General features: G+C 41.5%; 1 protein-coding gene across 1 annotated transcript; it reads left to right on the top strand.

Annotated features, from left to right (window-relative positions):
* Positions 1–10,645: 10,645 nt before the first annotated feature.
* On the top strand, positions 10,646–11,494 carry LOC103576957 (uncharacterized). Its single transcript, XM_008557447.1, has one exon. It carries the CDS (start codon positions 10,646–10,648, stop codon positions 11,492–11,494), a length of 849 nt encoding a protein of 282 aa, XP_008555669.1.
* The last annotated feature ends 7,814 nt before the right edge of the window (positions 11,495–19,308 follow it).

Raw genomic sequence — 19,308 nt, forward strand, 5'->3', positions numbered from 1 at the left:
CATAACTTCTAAACCACTAACGATAGGGACAAATAGTCATAACCCATCGATAGATAAGGAAAAATAAATTTCTAATTACCAAACACTCAAACCTTAATCTCAACGAATAATCTGTAATTAACCACTTAACATAAGCCAATCTAATAGCATAGGATTGCATCTGTTTCTTCCATTAATAGAATTACAACGGCCTGCCTTCTCACGTTCTTAAGGTTCTTCTTGTGACGAACTGCATGACGTATCTCGTCAGTTCTCTCTCTAACCCATACGAGTACATCGATAATTTCTACTTTGATTAACTCGATAAATAATTAAAATAATAACAAACTTAAAATATCAGTATAATCCGGTAAAACACTTTATCGAACCGACTCAATAATAATTCCAAATTATCTAATAATTATGCCGTAATAGTTGAAAAAAGGTATAACATTTAGTCAGTAACAGTAGAAAGAAACGACTGTAATCAATCAAAAGACTAAGAAGAGAATTAATAATCAATAAACATCTACACCTAAAACTTAAATAATAGTCCGTAATTACCCATCCACAATAAGGCTCATCTCAAACCATTAACTCAGATCTATAACTTTCTCTCAAGGGGCGGCTCATGACTCATCTCATTGCTACCACTACTTCTTGTGCCGTATTGCCTGACGTATTTCGTCACCTCTTTGTCTAACTCTCTATATCGATAAATTCTACTTTTAATAACTCGATAACTAATTGAATTAACGACAAACTAAACATATTACAATAATCCGATAAGATAACTTATCTAATTGCATCGATAATAATTCCGGATTATTTAATAATTATCTCGCAATAATTACAAATTGCCGAAGTGAAGCAAAAAAAATTTTTCGATCGTAAAGCATACTCTGATGCTTCGCATCATGAGTCGTGCAAGAGGTAAAACATTTTAACTAATAACAATAAAAAAGAATGCCTATAATCAATTGAAAGCTAATAACAAAAGAATTAATAATCAACAAACATCGATACTCTAATTCTAATCAATTATCGGAAATTAACAATTTAAATAGAGGCTCATCTAATAGCATTGAGTTGGTTTTAAAAGCTTCTTTCTAAGGCGAGCCGCATGATTCACCACTATCATCTTATCTTTCTAACACATACAACTATATCGCTGAATTCTACTTTGAATAACTCGACAGATAATTAAAATAATGAAAAACTGAGATTATCACCATAATTCTCTAGCGCACATTTATCCATGAACCTAATAATAATTGCAATTTATTTAATATTGTAATTAAAAATAGGTGTAACATCTAAACCACTGACGATAGAAAGAAATGACTATAACCAATCAAAAGATAATGAAAAAGGATCAATAATCAATAACCACCTATACCATAAATCTAACTGGTAACCTGTAATTAACAGGCTAAAATAACTTCTATCTAATAACATGGGGTCGAATCTCTTTCTTCCATCCATAGTTCCTAGCATTGTCTTTTTTTGAGTCTTTGTCATTGTTCTAGAAGTTTCGATCCAAGATCGTCACGTACGCCTTTTCTTACGCTACAACCCCAAGTATTCGACTCTGCTCAATAACATTAGATTTCGGTAACAAAATTAAATCTAGGTCACGCGTGCTACCCCTCGCCTATGATTGGTGCCTATAAAAACCGCCGCAATTCGGTCTTCTATGCCCATTGATTATAAAGCTCTTGACTACGTATAATCTTATCATTTTTAAATATTAAAATTTAAATTCTTTGTTTGAGTCATTAAAAATTAAATTCAGTATCTATACCATTTAAATAGAGTTACATTAAATAAAATTAATTTCGATGTTTAATACTTGTATTCAATATTACAAATAATTTAAATAATTAAATTATTTCTATTGAATATCATTCCTGTTTTAAACTTATTATTCACATTCAAATAATTTTTGTCATATTAAGAAGTATATTTAGACAGATTATCAATTACCCAGTATAAGTAAACCCCTTTGCTCATTCGCATCAAAAATTCCCAACATTCAAATAGCGTAACCAACTATCAAGCTACCTGACAACAATTTATTTCGGAACGAATTCCAACCAACAACAATTTAATACGAATCGGATGTCAATCAACAATCTGGTCTCCAGCTCAGTCAAATCTTGTATCCTGAAAAATTATTATATTGAATAAACCAACTGTAGGTTCAATTGCTGTTCATTTATCTAGTGATAAGACCCATCCATTCACTTTGCACAACATATTTTCGTATATTGACATACTCGACACTAAATAGCGAGGTCCCCGTTGCCCGAGTAAATGACTTAAATGCTTTGACTCAAAATTAAGGGACTGAATAACTTGTGTTCGTCATTCTGGACGTAACAACACCATTTAAATCTTTACATTGAAAACAAGAAGTTATACGTAATGGACCAAATTTGTAAGCTGCATTAGATAAGTGAAGTAACTGACTCAAATTGCAAGTCATGCATTGAACTCTGTACAGATCTTTAAATATTTTTAGACATTGGTTTAAAGATTCGGATGCTGATTCAACCATGGATCTCGAAACACCGTATTGGCTAAGAAAACTTATAGCTGATACTCAAAGTTTGCGATGTTCAGTGTGATAGAGTATAATCACATTTTGTTTATGGATTGTTATAAATAATTTCGATGGCTGTATGGTGATTCAGTATCACCATGAGTGTATAAACAATAGATTAACGAAATAGATATAGTTAGTAGAATGGGCTAACTAGTGGCTAGCGGCCCTTTAAATTTTATGAATAAGGTAAAGGGAATCACCGATTGACGTCAATCGTCAGATGACCTCCTGATAAAAATGGTATAAGGGAGGATTGATACGCGGCAAGTAACAGAGGTAGATGCGTTTACTTGAGATTTATTATCAAGACTGAATAAGTATATAGTATTACAATAGATATATAGTCCCAGTACTTAGTAGTATATTCAAGCTAAGTAGGGGTGTGTTTATCTGTTTATGTGTAAGTAAGTGTGAGACGTGTACAATGTTTTATTATGTCTCACACTTCCTGGGTAAGGGTAGACCCGGAAATAGTATGAAAGTGGCTGTTTTCGACCAGAAAGTCAGTTAGAAATTGCTCTCCTTAGAGTCCAAACACTGTGGAATAGACGTGATCAGGAGATGGGTCCCCCGAATCACCAACAATTAGACGGCGAAGCAGATAGCCAGCCCGTACAGTCCTTAGACTGCTGAAATTACCCCTAGGATAGCGTGGCGGGTCACTTACTTCCTAGACTCACTCAACGTCCATCCAGTCAACTCTGCATCGAGGAAGAGAGGCCGGGAAGGTTGCATCCCCAAGCCGGTGGCGTGGGACTAGAGGTGAAGCTGACGGAAATCAAGGCGGGACGCTTGGCTCCGATTTCGTTACACGGAGGGATCCAGTGGACCCACGTGTGTTAAGAAAATACATACAGGGTATGTGCGTTTGGGTATATGTGCCCGTGTGTGTGTGAAATGCGTGTGTGTGTAGTAGTAGTTTATCTATCGAGCGCGATCGTGTTTAAGACGCGAGTGTGAAGATTGGTGCCCGATCCGAAGGCGAGAGTACGAACACACGAGCGTCTTAGACTCGAATGTACAAGATAAATACATTAGTTTTTGTGACAGATATTTGAAATTCACTACATTTAGTGACTATAAATGGCAGGTTATGAGTCCGCGTTTATTTATTTGGTAAGATTGTTTTGAGTATTTGTTGAAAATTAGAGAAAAGTCGGTAAGTGGACGAATTAAAATAATGATAAATTTTGTTACAGGATGGCTCGTTAAGTTACTTTGATATTTTTTGGTTGTTTGCTATTTCACATGTAACCAAAACATATTTTTCGATCTGATGATGACGTCATTATTAGAACAATTAGGTATCTTTTTTACCAGCTGTATCTTATCTAATATTTTTAGCTGCTGGCTATAGGCGCTGAATGTCGTAGATTTCAAGTGTCTGTCACAAAAAATATTAAATGAATAACCAAGAAGGAACTTGATATTGTATACTGATTGCTTTATTCACCTTTCCCTTTTCTAATTTTAATGAACTTCAGTACTGGAAGACCGAGTTAGACACTTTCAGTGGCGCCCTTTCAAAAGGTCACTAGAGTGATAGGTTCAGCTCCTGTAGGAGAGGTTCCCCGTCATATTTGGCGTCCAACGTAAATCAATAATAAATAAAGGAAAAGGAATACAAGTAATCACTATAAATAAGACTCGGATTTATAAACCATATTATTGGCCGAGGATATACCAGGACGTATCTGACTTTGTACAGGCTTGTGAAGTATGTAAAAAGGTCAAATACCAACAAACGTCAGCATAAGCTTCTATGCAGACTTGCCAGCCAATAGCCCCATGAGCTGTGATGGCTGTAGACGTCACTAGACCCTTTACGAGATCAAAGAGGGGGCACCAGTATGTATTGGTAATACAAGACCTATACACCAGGTTCATCGACCTTTACCCACTCCGTCGACACACTGGATCAAAAATACTGGAGTCATTTAAACGCACTTTTCATCTACGGGGTTACCCACTATTCTTGGTCACCAATAATGTTAGAGAATTCTTTAACGAGACTGTTCAAGAATATCTCAGATTAGTGGAGTAAAATTTACACCATTGGCTGTTGATCACTCATAAGCAACCCCCTTAGAGAGGATTAATCGAACTCTGAAGCCTATGATACGGGCTTATATCGACAAAGATCAAACCAGGTGGGATAAACTCCTCCGGGAATTTAAGCTGGCTTATAACAGCTCTTATCATACCGCCTTGAAGTTATCACCATACTATCTGGTCCATGGACATGAATCACGTCTAGCAGGTAAAATGTCGGAGGTCGAGTTCGAGGATTTAGACCTAGATAGTTCTGCTTAGCAACAGAGGATCCAAAGGCTGGGTCAGCTGAGGTACAAGATCGAATGGGTGGTGAAAAGGGAAAGTCAACGCCAAGAAAAATATTATAAAAGCCATAACACCGTACCCCAGATCCAAAGTAATAAAGTTTACTATCCCAATCGGAAACTGAGCAATAAGGCTAAACACTACTCCTCAAGCGTGGGGCACAAGTATTTGAGTCCAGCACTAGTGAAAGAAATCATCAGTCCCCTGGTCGTAGAACTTCACAGCGAAATGGGCAAGTTTTTGGAAGCACACTACATCCCAGATGTGGAAATTCCTCTCTCTAGCCCCCACTTGAAATCTCTAACTCAGTCTATCTGATAAAACCTTAATCCCTCGCTTGACTTACTCCGATTCTCCTGTGTACAGATTATTTATTTAGTATTAACAATAATGCCTCGAAGAAATTATGTAGGCTAAGGTAACCTCACGTTTGACGTTATTTGTTAATAAATTTACAAACTGTTACTTAATGAACTCTTACTTTCAATTGTGGTATGCACTGCAAAAAAAACAAAACCGATAACAGTGATAAAATAACAGCGCCGTCGCCGTAAATATTCTATATCGGAGTCACGAAAATTTCTTGGTGTTAAAATATTTTTCGGTGCTGAAAATATTTTACTTACCTAATTACTACAGTTAAACAGGATTTTCATTAAGCAATCAAATTATTGCTGATTGGTGTGCGTAGAATTGTGTAATTTTTAAATAAGGAACGTATGACACAAATATGTAACGTAACTGAAGTGTGACCGTTAAGGGTTAAACACCGCGATTTTCACAGTGCACTGTTCTCATCAAAAAATAATATTTCAGATAGATATGTACATTTCTTTAAACAAGTGTATCAGTAACAACGATTTTTACACATTATGAGTTGTCATACAACACATTATTGAACCGGTAACCGTATTATTTAGAATCGAATCTTTATCTTCGGAAATATAATCAACTTCGCTATCGTAAATTTCAGAGTACCTGATTAAACAAAACGATTTGTGACGATTAAAAATGATTAGAAATTTCGTTCGAGAAGATACTGTGTAATACTGGTGGATCGTTAACTTAGGTTAGGAAATTTGTTACAAGTTCACTTTCAAAAAAATAGATGTACTCTTTATTTTTAAAATAGTTAGTATTTATATACTGTTTAATAATTTAGTTTATTAATATAAGTGATTAAAAGTAGTTTATTAAAATTACAGAAAAAAAAACCATAAATACCCAGGAACAAAACCACGTATTTCGCACGTGTCCTTGAACACGAACTACAGATTGAAATAACTATTAAACTGAATATAAATAAGGAAAAGGAAACGAAATAATAATGAGATTTAACTGAGATGTAACTGGCGAAAATACTGAAGACTTGATAAAGAATACGTAATACGCGAGGTTATATTTTTTACCTGAGCAAAAAACAATGGCGGCCGCGCTGTAAGATAGCTTATTAGTTTTATTAAAAGAAACAATAAGGTAGAGAAGACCGTTAGAGATGACTTGTTTACGTATGTCAGAAACCTTCTGCCAATGAGAGAATTTCACGTGAAATTTATGCTGCAAATTCTCCAATGAGAAAATTACACGAGATGTGGCACAGTACTTGACCAATGAGAAAATTCGATGACATGATGTTTAGTAGCAATGTTATGGTGCGCAAGCGCGAGTGTTTGAATTAATGACTTTACTATCGGTCAAATTTTCTCGGCAGCCTGATGTTGAGATGTCAGATTGCGCGTTAGTTGCCAAGCCCAAGAGATACCGCCATCTCGACGACTGGTGCGGTTTTCGAACATTCTCCCCCCTAAATTCAGCAACTGGGTTGGAAAATTTTATTAAGAATCCTTGAGAAGACCGATCAGGAGATGTTCGATGCCGTCTTGTCGGGTGGTTGAATTGGTAATATCGCCAGTTTAACTATCGCTCTAGTTAGCGTCGAGGTTGCTGTCCTAAGAGTTACCACTCGAGTATGTCCGTCTTTGTCAGGGTGAAGATGCGTTACCCGAGCGAGAGGCCATTTCGATGGAGGTTTGTTTGTCAGCAAGAAGAACAAGAGAGCCTACTTGAGTTGAGTTCTGAGATTGCTTCCACTTTGGAATTGATTGATGGGTCTGCACGTACTTGGTGGACCATCTATCAAAGAATATCTGGAATCTTTCTTGAATCCGTTAAAAATGAGATAGCCGTGATTCTGTTACATCCAGCCGAAATGGCTCAGAAATGGTGGTCAGAGCATCTCCTCTAATAAAGTGACCTTGAGTGAGGGCAGAGAGGTCGTCAGGATTGTCTGAGAGGGCGCTGAGAGGTCGAGAATTGAGACCTGCTTCCACTTGGGCGTGAGATGAAACTTGACTGATTCAAACGCAGCTTCCCACTTCCTCCCATATGAGGAGCTCCGTGTGAATTGAAGACCCATTGGGTGCCGTCATTGGTGAGAAGTCGGCGCAATTCCTGAGATGCCTCAGTAGTTTAAGTAAGTAGTGATTTTAGAAGTGCATCTGCTCCCTTAAAGTTTGTAGCACAATCACTCCGTAGAGTCTTACGAATTCATCGGTCGCTGGTAAATCGTCGAAATGTCTTTAGAAATCCTTCTGCAGATTAATTTGAGACGACTTCGAGATGAACTGCAGAGGTGGTGAAGCATACAAAAACCGCAATACACCTTTTATAGCTCTTTGCCCCACGTCGTTGAAATGTCTTCAACGTAACTGGGAGAGCATAGTTGACTACAGTTGTTTCAAATACTAATAAGGGCGTCACCCTCGAAGCCGGCAGAGAAACCATCAGTTATTGGGCTCTAATTCCCCGTATCTTCGCATAAGTGAGACATTTCTAAATAAATGTTTTGATGAATGCTCGGCCACCAATAATCCAGTAATTTCGTCTGAGATAAGAAAGTGTCAACTGAGTTCTACCATGAAGGGTTCTAGCGTGAGCATCACCGATGAGAAGTTCAATTATTTTGCAGGTCCTAGGGAGTATGGCAGGGTATTTCTGGTCTTCTGATAACAATGATTTTTGGAGGCGTCCACCAACTCTTAGAGTTCCTGAGTGATCCACTATTGCAGTTAATTTTGAGAGGGCATGGCTTTTATGCAGGAATTGACCAGTTTTGATTAATTTAATTTCAGCTGAGAAATACGCAGTTTAAGTGGCTAGAATCTAGTACAACTTCGCTTGCTCAAGGTCAGCTGGGCCCAATGGTGAGGTGGTCAGATTGGAGTTTGGTATTCGTTTGAAGCAGGAGAGGGCTTGTTTGCATAATGCGGTAATACGAAGCAGCTTAGTTAAATTTCTATGAAATGTCGAGATTTGAGAGAGATCTATGAGATCCCAAAGTGGTGATTGACGTGCGATTACTGAAAGAGGGACCCTGGTCTTTATTCGAGATCTTCTTCAGGAGAAGGTGGTATTGTGGTTGGCCAGAACTCCGGTTCTTGAGATAACCATAGTGGTCCATTCCACCACAATGGATGCTCTATGAGTTAAAATGCACTTAAACCTCGGGATGCGCAGTCTGCGGAGTTGAGTTTGCCGGAAGTAAATCGCCAGTGAGCCGAAGGGGTGGCTTCCTGGATAGGTGAGACTCGATTCTCAACGAACTCTTTCCATCTCATCAGACTACTCTTTACCCATAATAGTGTAACTGACGAATCAGTCCAGAGAAAAACTGGTATGTCTAAGAGGTTGAGAACTGTCTGAGTGTGTCTAACTAGATTGGAGTGTAGCACTGCTGCTGTTAGTTCTAATCTAGGAATCGTGAGGCGTTTGAGAGGTGACACCTTAGTCTTCGGACAAACGAGAGTTACCTTTGATTCAGTATCTGAGAATGAAACTCTGAGGTAGACTGCTACAGCCATAGCTAATTAAGATGCGTCTGAGAAGCCATGGAGTTGAATGGAGATCGTTTGAGAATGCAGATCGAGCCTCCGAGGGATATTGAGAGTGGCTCGCTGATGAAGATCTTCACAAAATGAAACTCACTTCTGAACAATTTCAGGGGTCAGTTGATCGTCCCAACCGAGCTTTTCTAGCCAGAGCTGTTGCATTAGGACCTTCGCCCTGATGACTACTGGTGAGATGAAACCAAGAAGGTCGAAAAGCTGCGCAAATTCAGAAAGAATTGACCGTTTGGTTACCAAAGTTTTAACTGAGATTTTACCTTGGAATGATAAAAGGTCTTGGTGACCATGCCATGAGATTCCTAGGATTTTAGTTCCTTGATTTTCAAATGAGTGAACGTGAGAGAAGCCCACGAGAGCTCCAGTGGGTGCTGAGAAGTCTTTGCAGTTACTCTTCCATTTATTTAGTGGTAGACAAGCTGAGAGACCCATCCGATTTACTTGAGATGCAATCCTTTGAAGATGCTCGGGAGTTTCGGCTCCTCCAGAAATATTATCCACATAACTGCCCTTGAGAATGGGGTCAATTGCTAGTGGGTAATTTTCACCTTCATCTTCCACTAGTTGCTTGAGGACTCGGCAAGCTAAGTATGGGGCTGAACGAGTTCCATACGTAACTGTGATTAGTTGATATGGTCGAATTTGTGTATCACTATCGATCTAGAGAATACGTTAGAGATTCCAATCATCAGGATGAACATTGACTTGTCGGAACATTTTAACTATATCCGTAATGAAAACGTATTTGTGTTTTCTTATCCAGAGAAGAACATTGAAGATGTCTGCTTGAGTTTTGGGTTCGATGTGCATGATATTGTGGCGGTCACGAAATAATTAGTTAAGTTAATAATTATTAATTGCAGTTTTTTTCTCATTATTTTATATTTAAATTTATTTATATTTTAAAGTATTAAAAATAGTCTAGCGTTAAAGTACGAGTAATATTTTTTAGCATTTATTTCACAGTAGACTTAGGAACCATTGTTGTAAAGTACTTTTAAGTTTGTTAAGAAATTTAGTCAAGTAGGATTAAGTAGTAAACATTTGTAAATATTGTAACCCGGAGTGTTTTTTCCCTCCGACCCATGGGTTTTCCCGAACCCATGGGTTTTTCCTAGCAGCTGTTCTACCTTTCTTTTTTTTTACGTTTTCCTAATATTTACGACTTCTTGCTGCTGTCGAGCAATAAACCCAAACGGATTAGGGACCCACGGTCGCCCGGCCAGCGACTGCGGGGCCCACTGACGTCATCGTTTGCGTTTGTTGCCGCGCTCTACCTCTATCGATATATTTTCTTTTTTCCGAAGACGTTCTTTCGACAACTTCCGCAAATCTTCGGGGTTTGTTTTTGCTCCCACTACTACCCTTCGGTACTCCTACGAATATCAGAGCCCTGATACCGAAGGGTCTTTCTCTCCATCAGACACTTCGACCTAACTCCCCGTCTTGAGCATCACACTCCGGGTGACTATCGTCGAATAAAATTGTTAAGTGTATTTCAAATCGTTTTATTTAAAAGGAACCAATATACTGCTCCCTTCCTCACTAAAGTGGTGACCCCGTGAAGACAAACAGTGATCAGAGTGCGGTATATTTTCTTTTTTTGTTTTTCTAACGTAATCGAGTGTTTTTCGTTTTTTTTTTTAATTATTATCGGGTAGTTAGCCATCGACGGGCAAGCAGTGACGTGGTGTGCGGGTAATATCGAGTGAGAGCGCGCGAGCGACAATATTTATGTATTTTATTTTTGAGTGATTTCATTTTCCGTTGGGTTTTTTTTGTTTTTTTTTTCTTTCCGTGCATATTATTCGTCAAAATGTGTCCAACGCCAGACGCCGAGAAAACCCCAGAAGTAGCAACTTTTTCACCGCAGTTGCCAGAGTGTAGGACGAAAGACCTCGAGGTATGGTTCGCGATGGCAGAGGCGGTGTTCGCAATGTCACGGATAACCGCGGAAAAGACCAAGTACTCGATGATGTTACCCAAGTTACCCGCAGACGTCGTAGCAGAAGCGCGTGATTTGATCGTTGCGGAGCCTGGGGACACTCCATACACAACATTTAAAACTGAGATCCTGAAGCGAATGGGAGCGACGGAGGACCAAAGGACGCGCCGGCTGCTAGAAAGCGAGGAAATGGGTGATCAGAAACCGTCGCAGTTTCTCCGCCGGCTCCAGCATCTTGCAGGTAAAAACATGTCGGAGTCGACAGTGCGCACGTTATGGCAAGGGCGACTTCCCAGAGCTCTGCAGCCAATCCTCGTAACCGTTAAGGACCAGTCACTGGAGAAAGCGGCCGAGGTAGCCGATGCAGCGATTGAGTATTTGCCGATTCGACCTACTATCGCAGAGGCAGCACGTGGAGCGGCAGCGAGCCCAGACAACTCGTTAGCGGAGGAGGTAAAGAAGTTATGCATATCTTTCCAGCAGGAGGTCTCGATGCTGCGCCAAGAGGTTGCGTCAGTCAGGTTGTCGCGTTCGCAGGAGCGTCAGCAGCCGCCAGGACAGCAGCAGCGCCGGAATCACTCGAGATCCAGGTCTCGCTCGAGATCGCAAGGTCCACGTCCAGAAGGAGTATGCTGGTATCACTGGAGGTTCCAAAGCAAGGCCACCAAGTGTACGCTGCCGTGTAGCATGTCGCCGGGAAACCTGATGGGAGGTCGTTAATGACGGCAGACGACCATTGCCCTATGAAATCACGCCGTCTATTTGTCTGGGATCGAACATCGAAAGTGCAGTTTCTGGTGGACACGGGAGCAGATCTCTGTGTGTTCCCGCGACAGCGTCTCCGTGGCCCGCACGTAAAGTCCAGTTACGAGCTTTCTGCAGCTAACGGCACGCCGATCGCAACGTATGGATTTGCGACACTTTCACTTAATCTCGGACTAAGACGCGAATTTACTTGGAGGTTCGTCATCGCCGACGTCTCCAAGCCCATCCTCGGCGCTGATTTCCTGGCTCACTACGGACTCTTGCCAGACCTGCAGAAAGGTCAGCTGATTGATTCAACCACCCTGCTTACCTTCAAGGGGAAGATAACAGAGTGCGGCGACCCGAGCATCAAGACGATCAGCGGCTCATCACCCTTTCACGAGCTGCTGCGAGAGTTCCCGGAGATTACGCGCCCTGAAGGCGCCCCCCAGCAGGTAAAACATAATACAAAACATTACATCATCACTTCACCAGGTCCACCAGTCGCTCAGAAGCCACGGCGACTCGCTCCAGACAGGCTCAGAGCGGCCAAGAGGGAGTTCAACGCGATGCTGCGTCTAGGTCTTGCACGTCCCGGCAAAGGATCGTGGGCTTCACCACTGCACATGGTGCCCAAGAAAGGCGACGACGAGTGGCGAGCATGTGGCGATTATCGAGGACTGAATGTCCGTACGTACCCAGACAAGTATGGGGTACGCCACATCCAGGATTTCGCCCAACATCTAGACGGAAAGAGTATCTTTTCAAAGATCGACTGCACCAGGGCCTACACGCAGATACCAGTGGCGGAGGAAGACATCCCGAAAACGGCCATCATCACGCCGTTTGGACTCTTTGAGTTCCCGTTCATGACCTTCGGACTCCGAAACGCAGCACAGACCTTCCAGCGCTTCATAGACGAGGTACTGCAGGGTCTGGACTTTGTGTATGCGTATATCGACGACATCTTGATAGCTTCAGCATCACTCGATGAGCACATGGGACATCTACGAGTAGTGTGCGAGCGACTGAAACAATATGGACTGGTAATAAATCCAAGTAAGTGCGTTTTTGGACAGCCGCAGATAGAATTTCTCGGATATTTAGTATCCGGCGCAGGTACGCAGCCGCTCCCGGAGAAGGTGGAGGCAATAAGGTCCTTCAAGCTGCCAGATACCGTGAAGAAGCTCCGAGGATTCCTAGGTATGATAAATTTTTACCGCAGGTTTATACCTAAAGCAGCCGCAGTCCAAGCACCACTGAACAATTTACTCCAAGGCAACGTCAAGGGCAACGCACCAGTTCCTTGGACTCCGGAAGCCATCAAAGCTTTTGATGCGTGTAAGGACAGCCTCGCGGAGGCTACCTTGCTCGCACACCCTAAAAGAGACGCACCTCTAGCAATATTTTCCGACGCATCCGACTTCGCTGTCGGCGCAGCACTCCAGCAGAAAGTCAATGGCCACTGGCAGCCACTTGATTTTTTCTCCAAGAAACTGAGTCCAACCGAGCAGAAATATGGAGCGTACGACCGTGAACTCCTGGCGATATACTTATCTGTAAAACATTTCAGGCACATGATTGAAGCTAGGCAATTTACGATCTTCACAGATCACAAGCCGATTACCTTTGCTCTCAAGAAGAAGTCCAGCCAGTGTTCACCTCGCCAGTTTCGCCACCTTGATTTCATCAGCCAGTTTTCAACTGATATTCGCCATATCGCTGGGCAGGACAACGTCGTCGCTGACGCGTTGTCACGGGTCGAAGAGTTGGAAGCCACCATCGACTACCCAGCACTTGCCGAATCCCAAGAGCAGGACGAGGAACTTCGGGAGTTGCAGCAAGGTAACACGTCATTGCAAATTAAACAACTGTTGATTCCAGGTACAGACGTCCCGATATTTTGCGACGTATCAACGCCAACAGCACGGCCATTCATTACTAAGCCATTTAGGAAGGTCGCATTCAACGCGGTGCACCGGCTCTCTCACCCAGGGGCCAACGCCACGGTCAAACTCATAACACAACGTTACGTCTGGCCGTCGATAAAAGCAGATTGTAAGGAATGGGCCCGCCAGTGCATTCAATGTCAACGCTCGAAGGTGTCACGCCACGTATCCGCGCCGATCGGAACATTTGCTCCACCATCAACAAGGTTTGAACATGTTCATATTGACATAGTCATAATGCCCACTTCCGAAGGTTGCAGATACTGCCTGACGATGGTAGACAGGTTTACGCGTTGGGCTGAAGCGGTACCCCTAGAAGATCAAGAAGCGCCAACTGTGGCCCGTGCATTTTACGATACGTGGATCTCACGATTTAGTACACCATTGCGAGTAACCACGGACCAAGGGAGACAGTTCGAGGCACACTTGTTTAAACAGCTCAACCACGTGACAGGCACAAATCATTTTCGGACAACGGCGTACCATCCGGCAGCCAACGGCATGGTGGAGCGATTTCATCGGCAGCTAAAAGCCGCCATAAAGTGCCACGAAGACGAGCGATGGACAGAAGTGTTACCAACAGTACTGCTCGGCATTCGAACAGCGTGGAAGGAAGACCTTCAAGCATCGGCAGCAGAGATGGTGTACGGTCAGCCACTGCGTATTCCTGGCGAGTTCCTGGTGTCACAATCAAGATACGGGGAGAACGAGAACGCAGCGGAATTCGTCAAGGAACTGCGACGGCAATTCACCAGTCTACGCCCAGCTCCCGGCTCACGGCACGGTGGTAAGAAAACTTTCGTTTTTAAAGACCTTGCTACCACTGAACAGGTGTTCGTGCGGCACGACGGGCCCAAGGCGCCGTTGCAGTGCCCGTACGAGGGACCCTTCAAGGTGGTCAGCCGCAAGGAGCGGACGTTTGTGGTGCGCATTCGGGATCACGACGTCACCGTCTCCATCGACCGCCTGAAACCGGCGTTCGTGATGGTGAATCCTCCAGGCGAGCCAGAGGAAGCACCTCCAGCGTCTCCAGATCATCCGCAGCTGGACTATCCGGATCTGGGTACACCGGAACCGATTGATCCAGTTCCAAGCCAACCGATATTGGCTATTCCTCCAGCAGCCGAGCCATCAGCATCAACCAGTGCCGAACATAGCTACAACCAGCCGCCTACCCAACCGCAGCCCAGGGACGACGCGTGGCGCACGAGAACAGGGAGACGGGTCCGCTTCCCAGACCGTCTTCAGAGTGGGTTTTCGTGAACTCATTCACTGGTAGGGGGGTGATGTGGCGGTCACGAAATAATTAGTTAAGTTAATAATTATTAATTGCAGTTTTTTTCTCATTATTTTATATTTAAATTTATTTATATTTTAAAGTATTAAAAATAGTCTAGCGTTAAAGTACGAGTAATATTTTTTAGCATTTATTTCACAGTAGACTTAGGAACCATTGTTGTAAAGTACTTTTAAGTTTGTTAAGAAATTTAGTCAAGTAGGATTAAGTAGTAAACATTTGTAAATATTGTAACCCGGAGTGTTTTTTCCCTCCGACCCATGGGTTTTCCCGAACCCATGGGTTTTTCCTAGCAGCTGTTCTACCTTTCTTTTTTTTTACGTTTTCCTAATATTTACGACTTCTTGCTGCTGTCGAGCAATAAACCCAAACGGATTAGGGACCCACGGTCGCCCGGCCAGCGACTGCGGGGCCCACTGACGTCATCGTTTGCGTTTGTTGCCGCGCTCTACCTCTATCGATATATTTTCTTTTTTCCGAAGACGTTCTTTCGACAACTTCCGCAAATCTTCGGGGTTTGTTTTTGCTCCCACTACTACCCTTCGGTACTCCTACGAATATCAGAGCCCTGATACCGAAGGGTCTTTCTCTCCATCAGACACTTCGACCTAACTCCCCGTCTTGAGCATCACACTCCGGGTGACTATCGTCGAATAAAATTGTTAAGTGTATTTCAAATCGTTTTATTTAAAAGGAACCAATATACTGCTCCCTTCCTCACTAAAATATCATTGAGAGAGTATTGAGATGTAGTCTTAGTAGATCCATTGAATACTACCAGCAACTTTGTAGATGTGCTCTTTTCCTTTAGGACTCCGTGATAAGGGAGATAGTAAGCATGACATTGTTCTGGAGAGTCAACTGACACTGAAACCATATGGCCGAGTGTATAGTAGTAGGTAGTATTTTTCTTTAAGAACTGGGTCAGAGGAGAGTCTTCTAAGAAGTCTCTTTAAGGCTACGTCTTTTGAGTTGCCCAATTTTGAGATGTCCTCACTAAGGGGAATCCCAACAATGTGACGGCCTGATTGATCTCGACTGTCGTTGGTCTGAAAATGTTATTCGCAGGCTGCTTCAGCAGATGTTTGGGGCATGTCTGAGGTGGTCGGTACTTCCTCTTGAACCCAAAATTTTGTGAGAAGATCTTAAAGGTCGCAATTATTGAGAAGATGCAGAGATCGAAATGACTGTATCGAATTAGTTGCTGAGGCTGGCCCAATAACTGACCATCCAAATACTGTGTGGAGAGTAATTGGTTCTTTTGCGTTACTGCAGACTACTCGAGATTGAGTAATGATTTTACCCAGATTGTCCGCTCCTATCAGAATGTCCACTGGCCCGGACTTGAGAAAGTCGGAATCTGCAAGTTCTAATTCATTAAGGTGCGTCCAGTCTTGTTGAGAAACTTCGATAGGCGGAATATCAGTTGTAATCTTGTGTAGTACATGAGCGTCGACTCCGGTCTGAAATGACGAATGAATTGATCTTAGTATAAGATGTGTACATCCAAGAGTTTTCCTTGAGAAGGTTTTCCCTACGCCAAGAAGGGGTATACGGCCAGGCTGAACTGCTGCATTCACTCTCTTAACCAGTTGAGCAAATACGAGTGTCAATTCAAAATCTGGGTCGATAAGGACTCTAGCCTGATGACAAGTATTATCATCCAAGATGACTTGAACCAGACTTGTTGCAAGTAACACTGGTGGCCGAGAATACACTTTGTAATGTGGGCGCGAAGCTCTTTTTGAGGTTGATTGAGATGTCCGTTGTTGAACTTGAGATGTCTTAAACTCTTGGGTTTGAGATGACTCGCTGTGAGATTGTTGAGATAGTTGAGAATGCAGTCAAGTAATTTTATCGTCGGCTTGAGATGCCTTCCCTGACCATTATTGTGGTTCAGGTTGCTCATGAGATGGACTGGTCAAAGGACCAGTAGGAGGAGCTGGCAGTGTGTGAGTGTGCCCTTGAGAGGTTGGCGCAGAGGTTGGCTCTGAAACAGGTCCGTCTAGTCTTGCTGTTATGTTCGGTCAAGATGACTGAGCTACTGCTATCAAGTCATGTAGTAGGGTGTGGTGGCGCTGCTGACAGTTTTGCACTTTGCATCTTTTGGGGACGCGGCAGTTCGAGACATTACGTCTCCCTAGACAATTAAAGCATAACCGGAAGTGTTTTGCTAGCTTGAAACGAACTTCGCTTGAGAGGGCTCTGAATTCTGGACAGAAGACGATGTAGTGATTCCTCTGACAGTAACAGCAGGTATTATTCAAGTCGGGGATAAAATCCATTGCTTGTTCTGTTGGTTGAGATGTCCGGGAATATTGTAATTGCTCTGATTGAGCGTGATTTACCACTGCATTAGGTGGCGATATGGTATCTTCTCTAAGAACGTGTGCTCGTGCTCACTGAGATGTCGTCGAAGCAGCTGATTTGTGCGCCTTCTGAGATAATTAAATTGATGACACCTGCTCCTCCATATTCTCAAGACCCCTAGCAGTTCCAGTTAAGAAAGTCTAAAGGTCTTCAAAACTGGGAAATTCTGTGAAAGCTCCCAATTTCATCTCCCAATCCTCTCTGATTTTTGAATCGGAGTTATGTACAATGAGATGGACTAGTAAGAAGTCCTAGTCTTCTACTGGAACTCCTAAAGCTTTGAGCTGACACTTCGCTGAGGATACAGTATTAAGAAGACCATTTAATGCTGCTGCATATCGGTTTTCGAGTTTTGAGATGGCAGTCAGCTTCTCGAGATGTCGAGTGATGAGAAGTCTTTTATTATCATATCTCTTGGTGATCAGGTCTCACGCTGTGGCGAACGAGTCAGACGAGATCTTAAGATCAGCAATAAGCTCTAGGGGTTCTCCTTCAAGACTGCATCGAAGAAAATGCATCTTCTCCACAGCGGAGATGGTTTGTGGAGATCCAACTACTGAGACAAACAGATCCGAGAATGGTCTCCAATCAGTTGCCTTGCCTGAGAATCCCGGTATTGAGATGCCCGGTAATGATGGACGTGAGTTACGATCTTTAGGAAGACTCACGTCAGCAAGAGCTGCGCCAGTAGGTGGATTGGCAGCTTTCAACTCAGCAATTCGTGCCTTCAGGCTTATTTGGCGTTTACGAAGTCCTGCATGGCCTTTTCATAAATTTTATTCTTAAAATAATGTTGGTCAGGAGAGATATCGACTCTAGATGAGGTCAGTTTTTCATGATCTAAATCGAACTCAGTCCAATTTTGTTCCAACATTTCTAGTGTTGATTTAGCCTATGAATACTAGCGATGAGTATCGACTCATTGACAACCTTCGAAGCAACCGAAGAAATGTACGTGTATCTATTGGCTTGCATTGACAATTTCCCAGACGAGGACATCGTAATTATTTATAAGAGATTACACGTAAATAAACACTGCCTCTTTGACCAAACCTAAAATAACTACACTGAAATTTAATTCACACTATTGGTCCCTTTAATTTTCCTACACTAGCGCAGTATCACGTCCTGGATACTCCGCAATGCCCTAGTGGTGTAGGTGTTTTACTATATGCAATGTCACTGCCACGTAATATATTGGAAATAGCAACAGATTTGACCTTAAGTTACCTCCGATCCAGCTTATATCTGACATATCTAATTATTTCAAACTTTTATACATAAACATATATAATTTTAGAAATTTATATATAGTTTTATGTAACGATATATATTTATATATAATTGTATAACCTTTTCTAATTTTCTTATATATAAATATCTATAATCATGTATCTATTTATATATTTTTATATAAATATACATAATAATGTTATCTTATATATAATCATTCATATTTATACATTTGGTTGAAAAAATTTTATACAATTATATAACCTTTTATACAATAAAGTTCTAAAAAATTTTATCGAATGGCGATTTTTTAGTGAATATCAAGCTGTGCGGGTGTGTGAATCATAATATTGTAGAGACTGGTATCTTAAATTAATATTACTTATACACTACAATGATAACACACTTATATTAGAAATAATAACACCATAATTAACAGCAGTAAATGAAAGCAAAGAGATATATAGTTTATTGATATGCAGATGTTTGCTGTTAAGATGTCAATATATGACTGACTGACTTAGTCGTGCATCTATCAAAACAGGAGAAGAAGGCATTTGTTTTCTAGCTTTTCAAATATTTTTAAACATCAGTTTCACATTCGTTACAATGTTTTGTGAAATGATTTAGATACGACCAAACAATGTAAGATCATTTGTAATAACTGCATAATGGTTTATAAAATAAAGTCTATAAAATTTTTCAACTTATTACCCCATTCATAAATGCTATAAAGGGAAACTTTTTTTAAATTCTTGGAAGTAGACTAACAAAACCCAAAGCGGGATGACAGCTAAAAAATTTTGAAGTTTCAACAATGAATTAAGTTATAAAAAAGTGATATATAAAATTAAAAAAGTCTTAGTTAAGTTTGAAAGATTTTAACTACTTTTTTTTTTAATTTGCCAAAAGAAGGAATTATTGCCCCGCTATTAGTGGCA

Source organism: Microplitis demolitor, chromosome 5, assembly GCF_026212275.2.
Source record: "Microplitis demolitor isolate Queensland-Clemson2020A chromosome 5, iyMicDemo2.1a, whole genome shotgun sequence".
In the NCBI taxonomy this organism is placed as follows: domain Eukaryota; kingdom Metazoa; phylum Arthropoda; class Insecta; order Hymenoptera; family Braconidae; genus Microplitis; species Microplitis demolitor.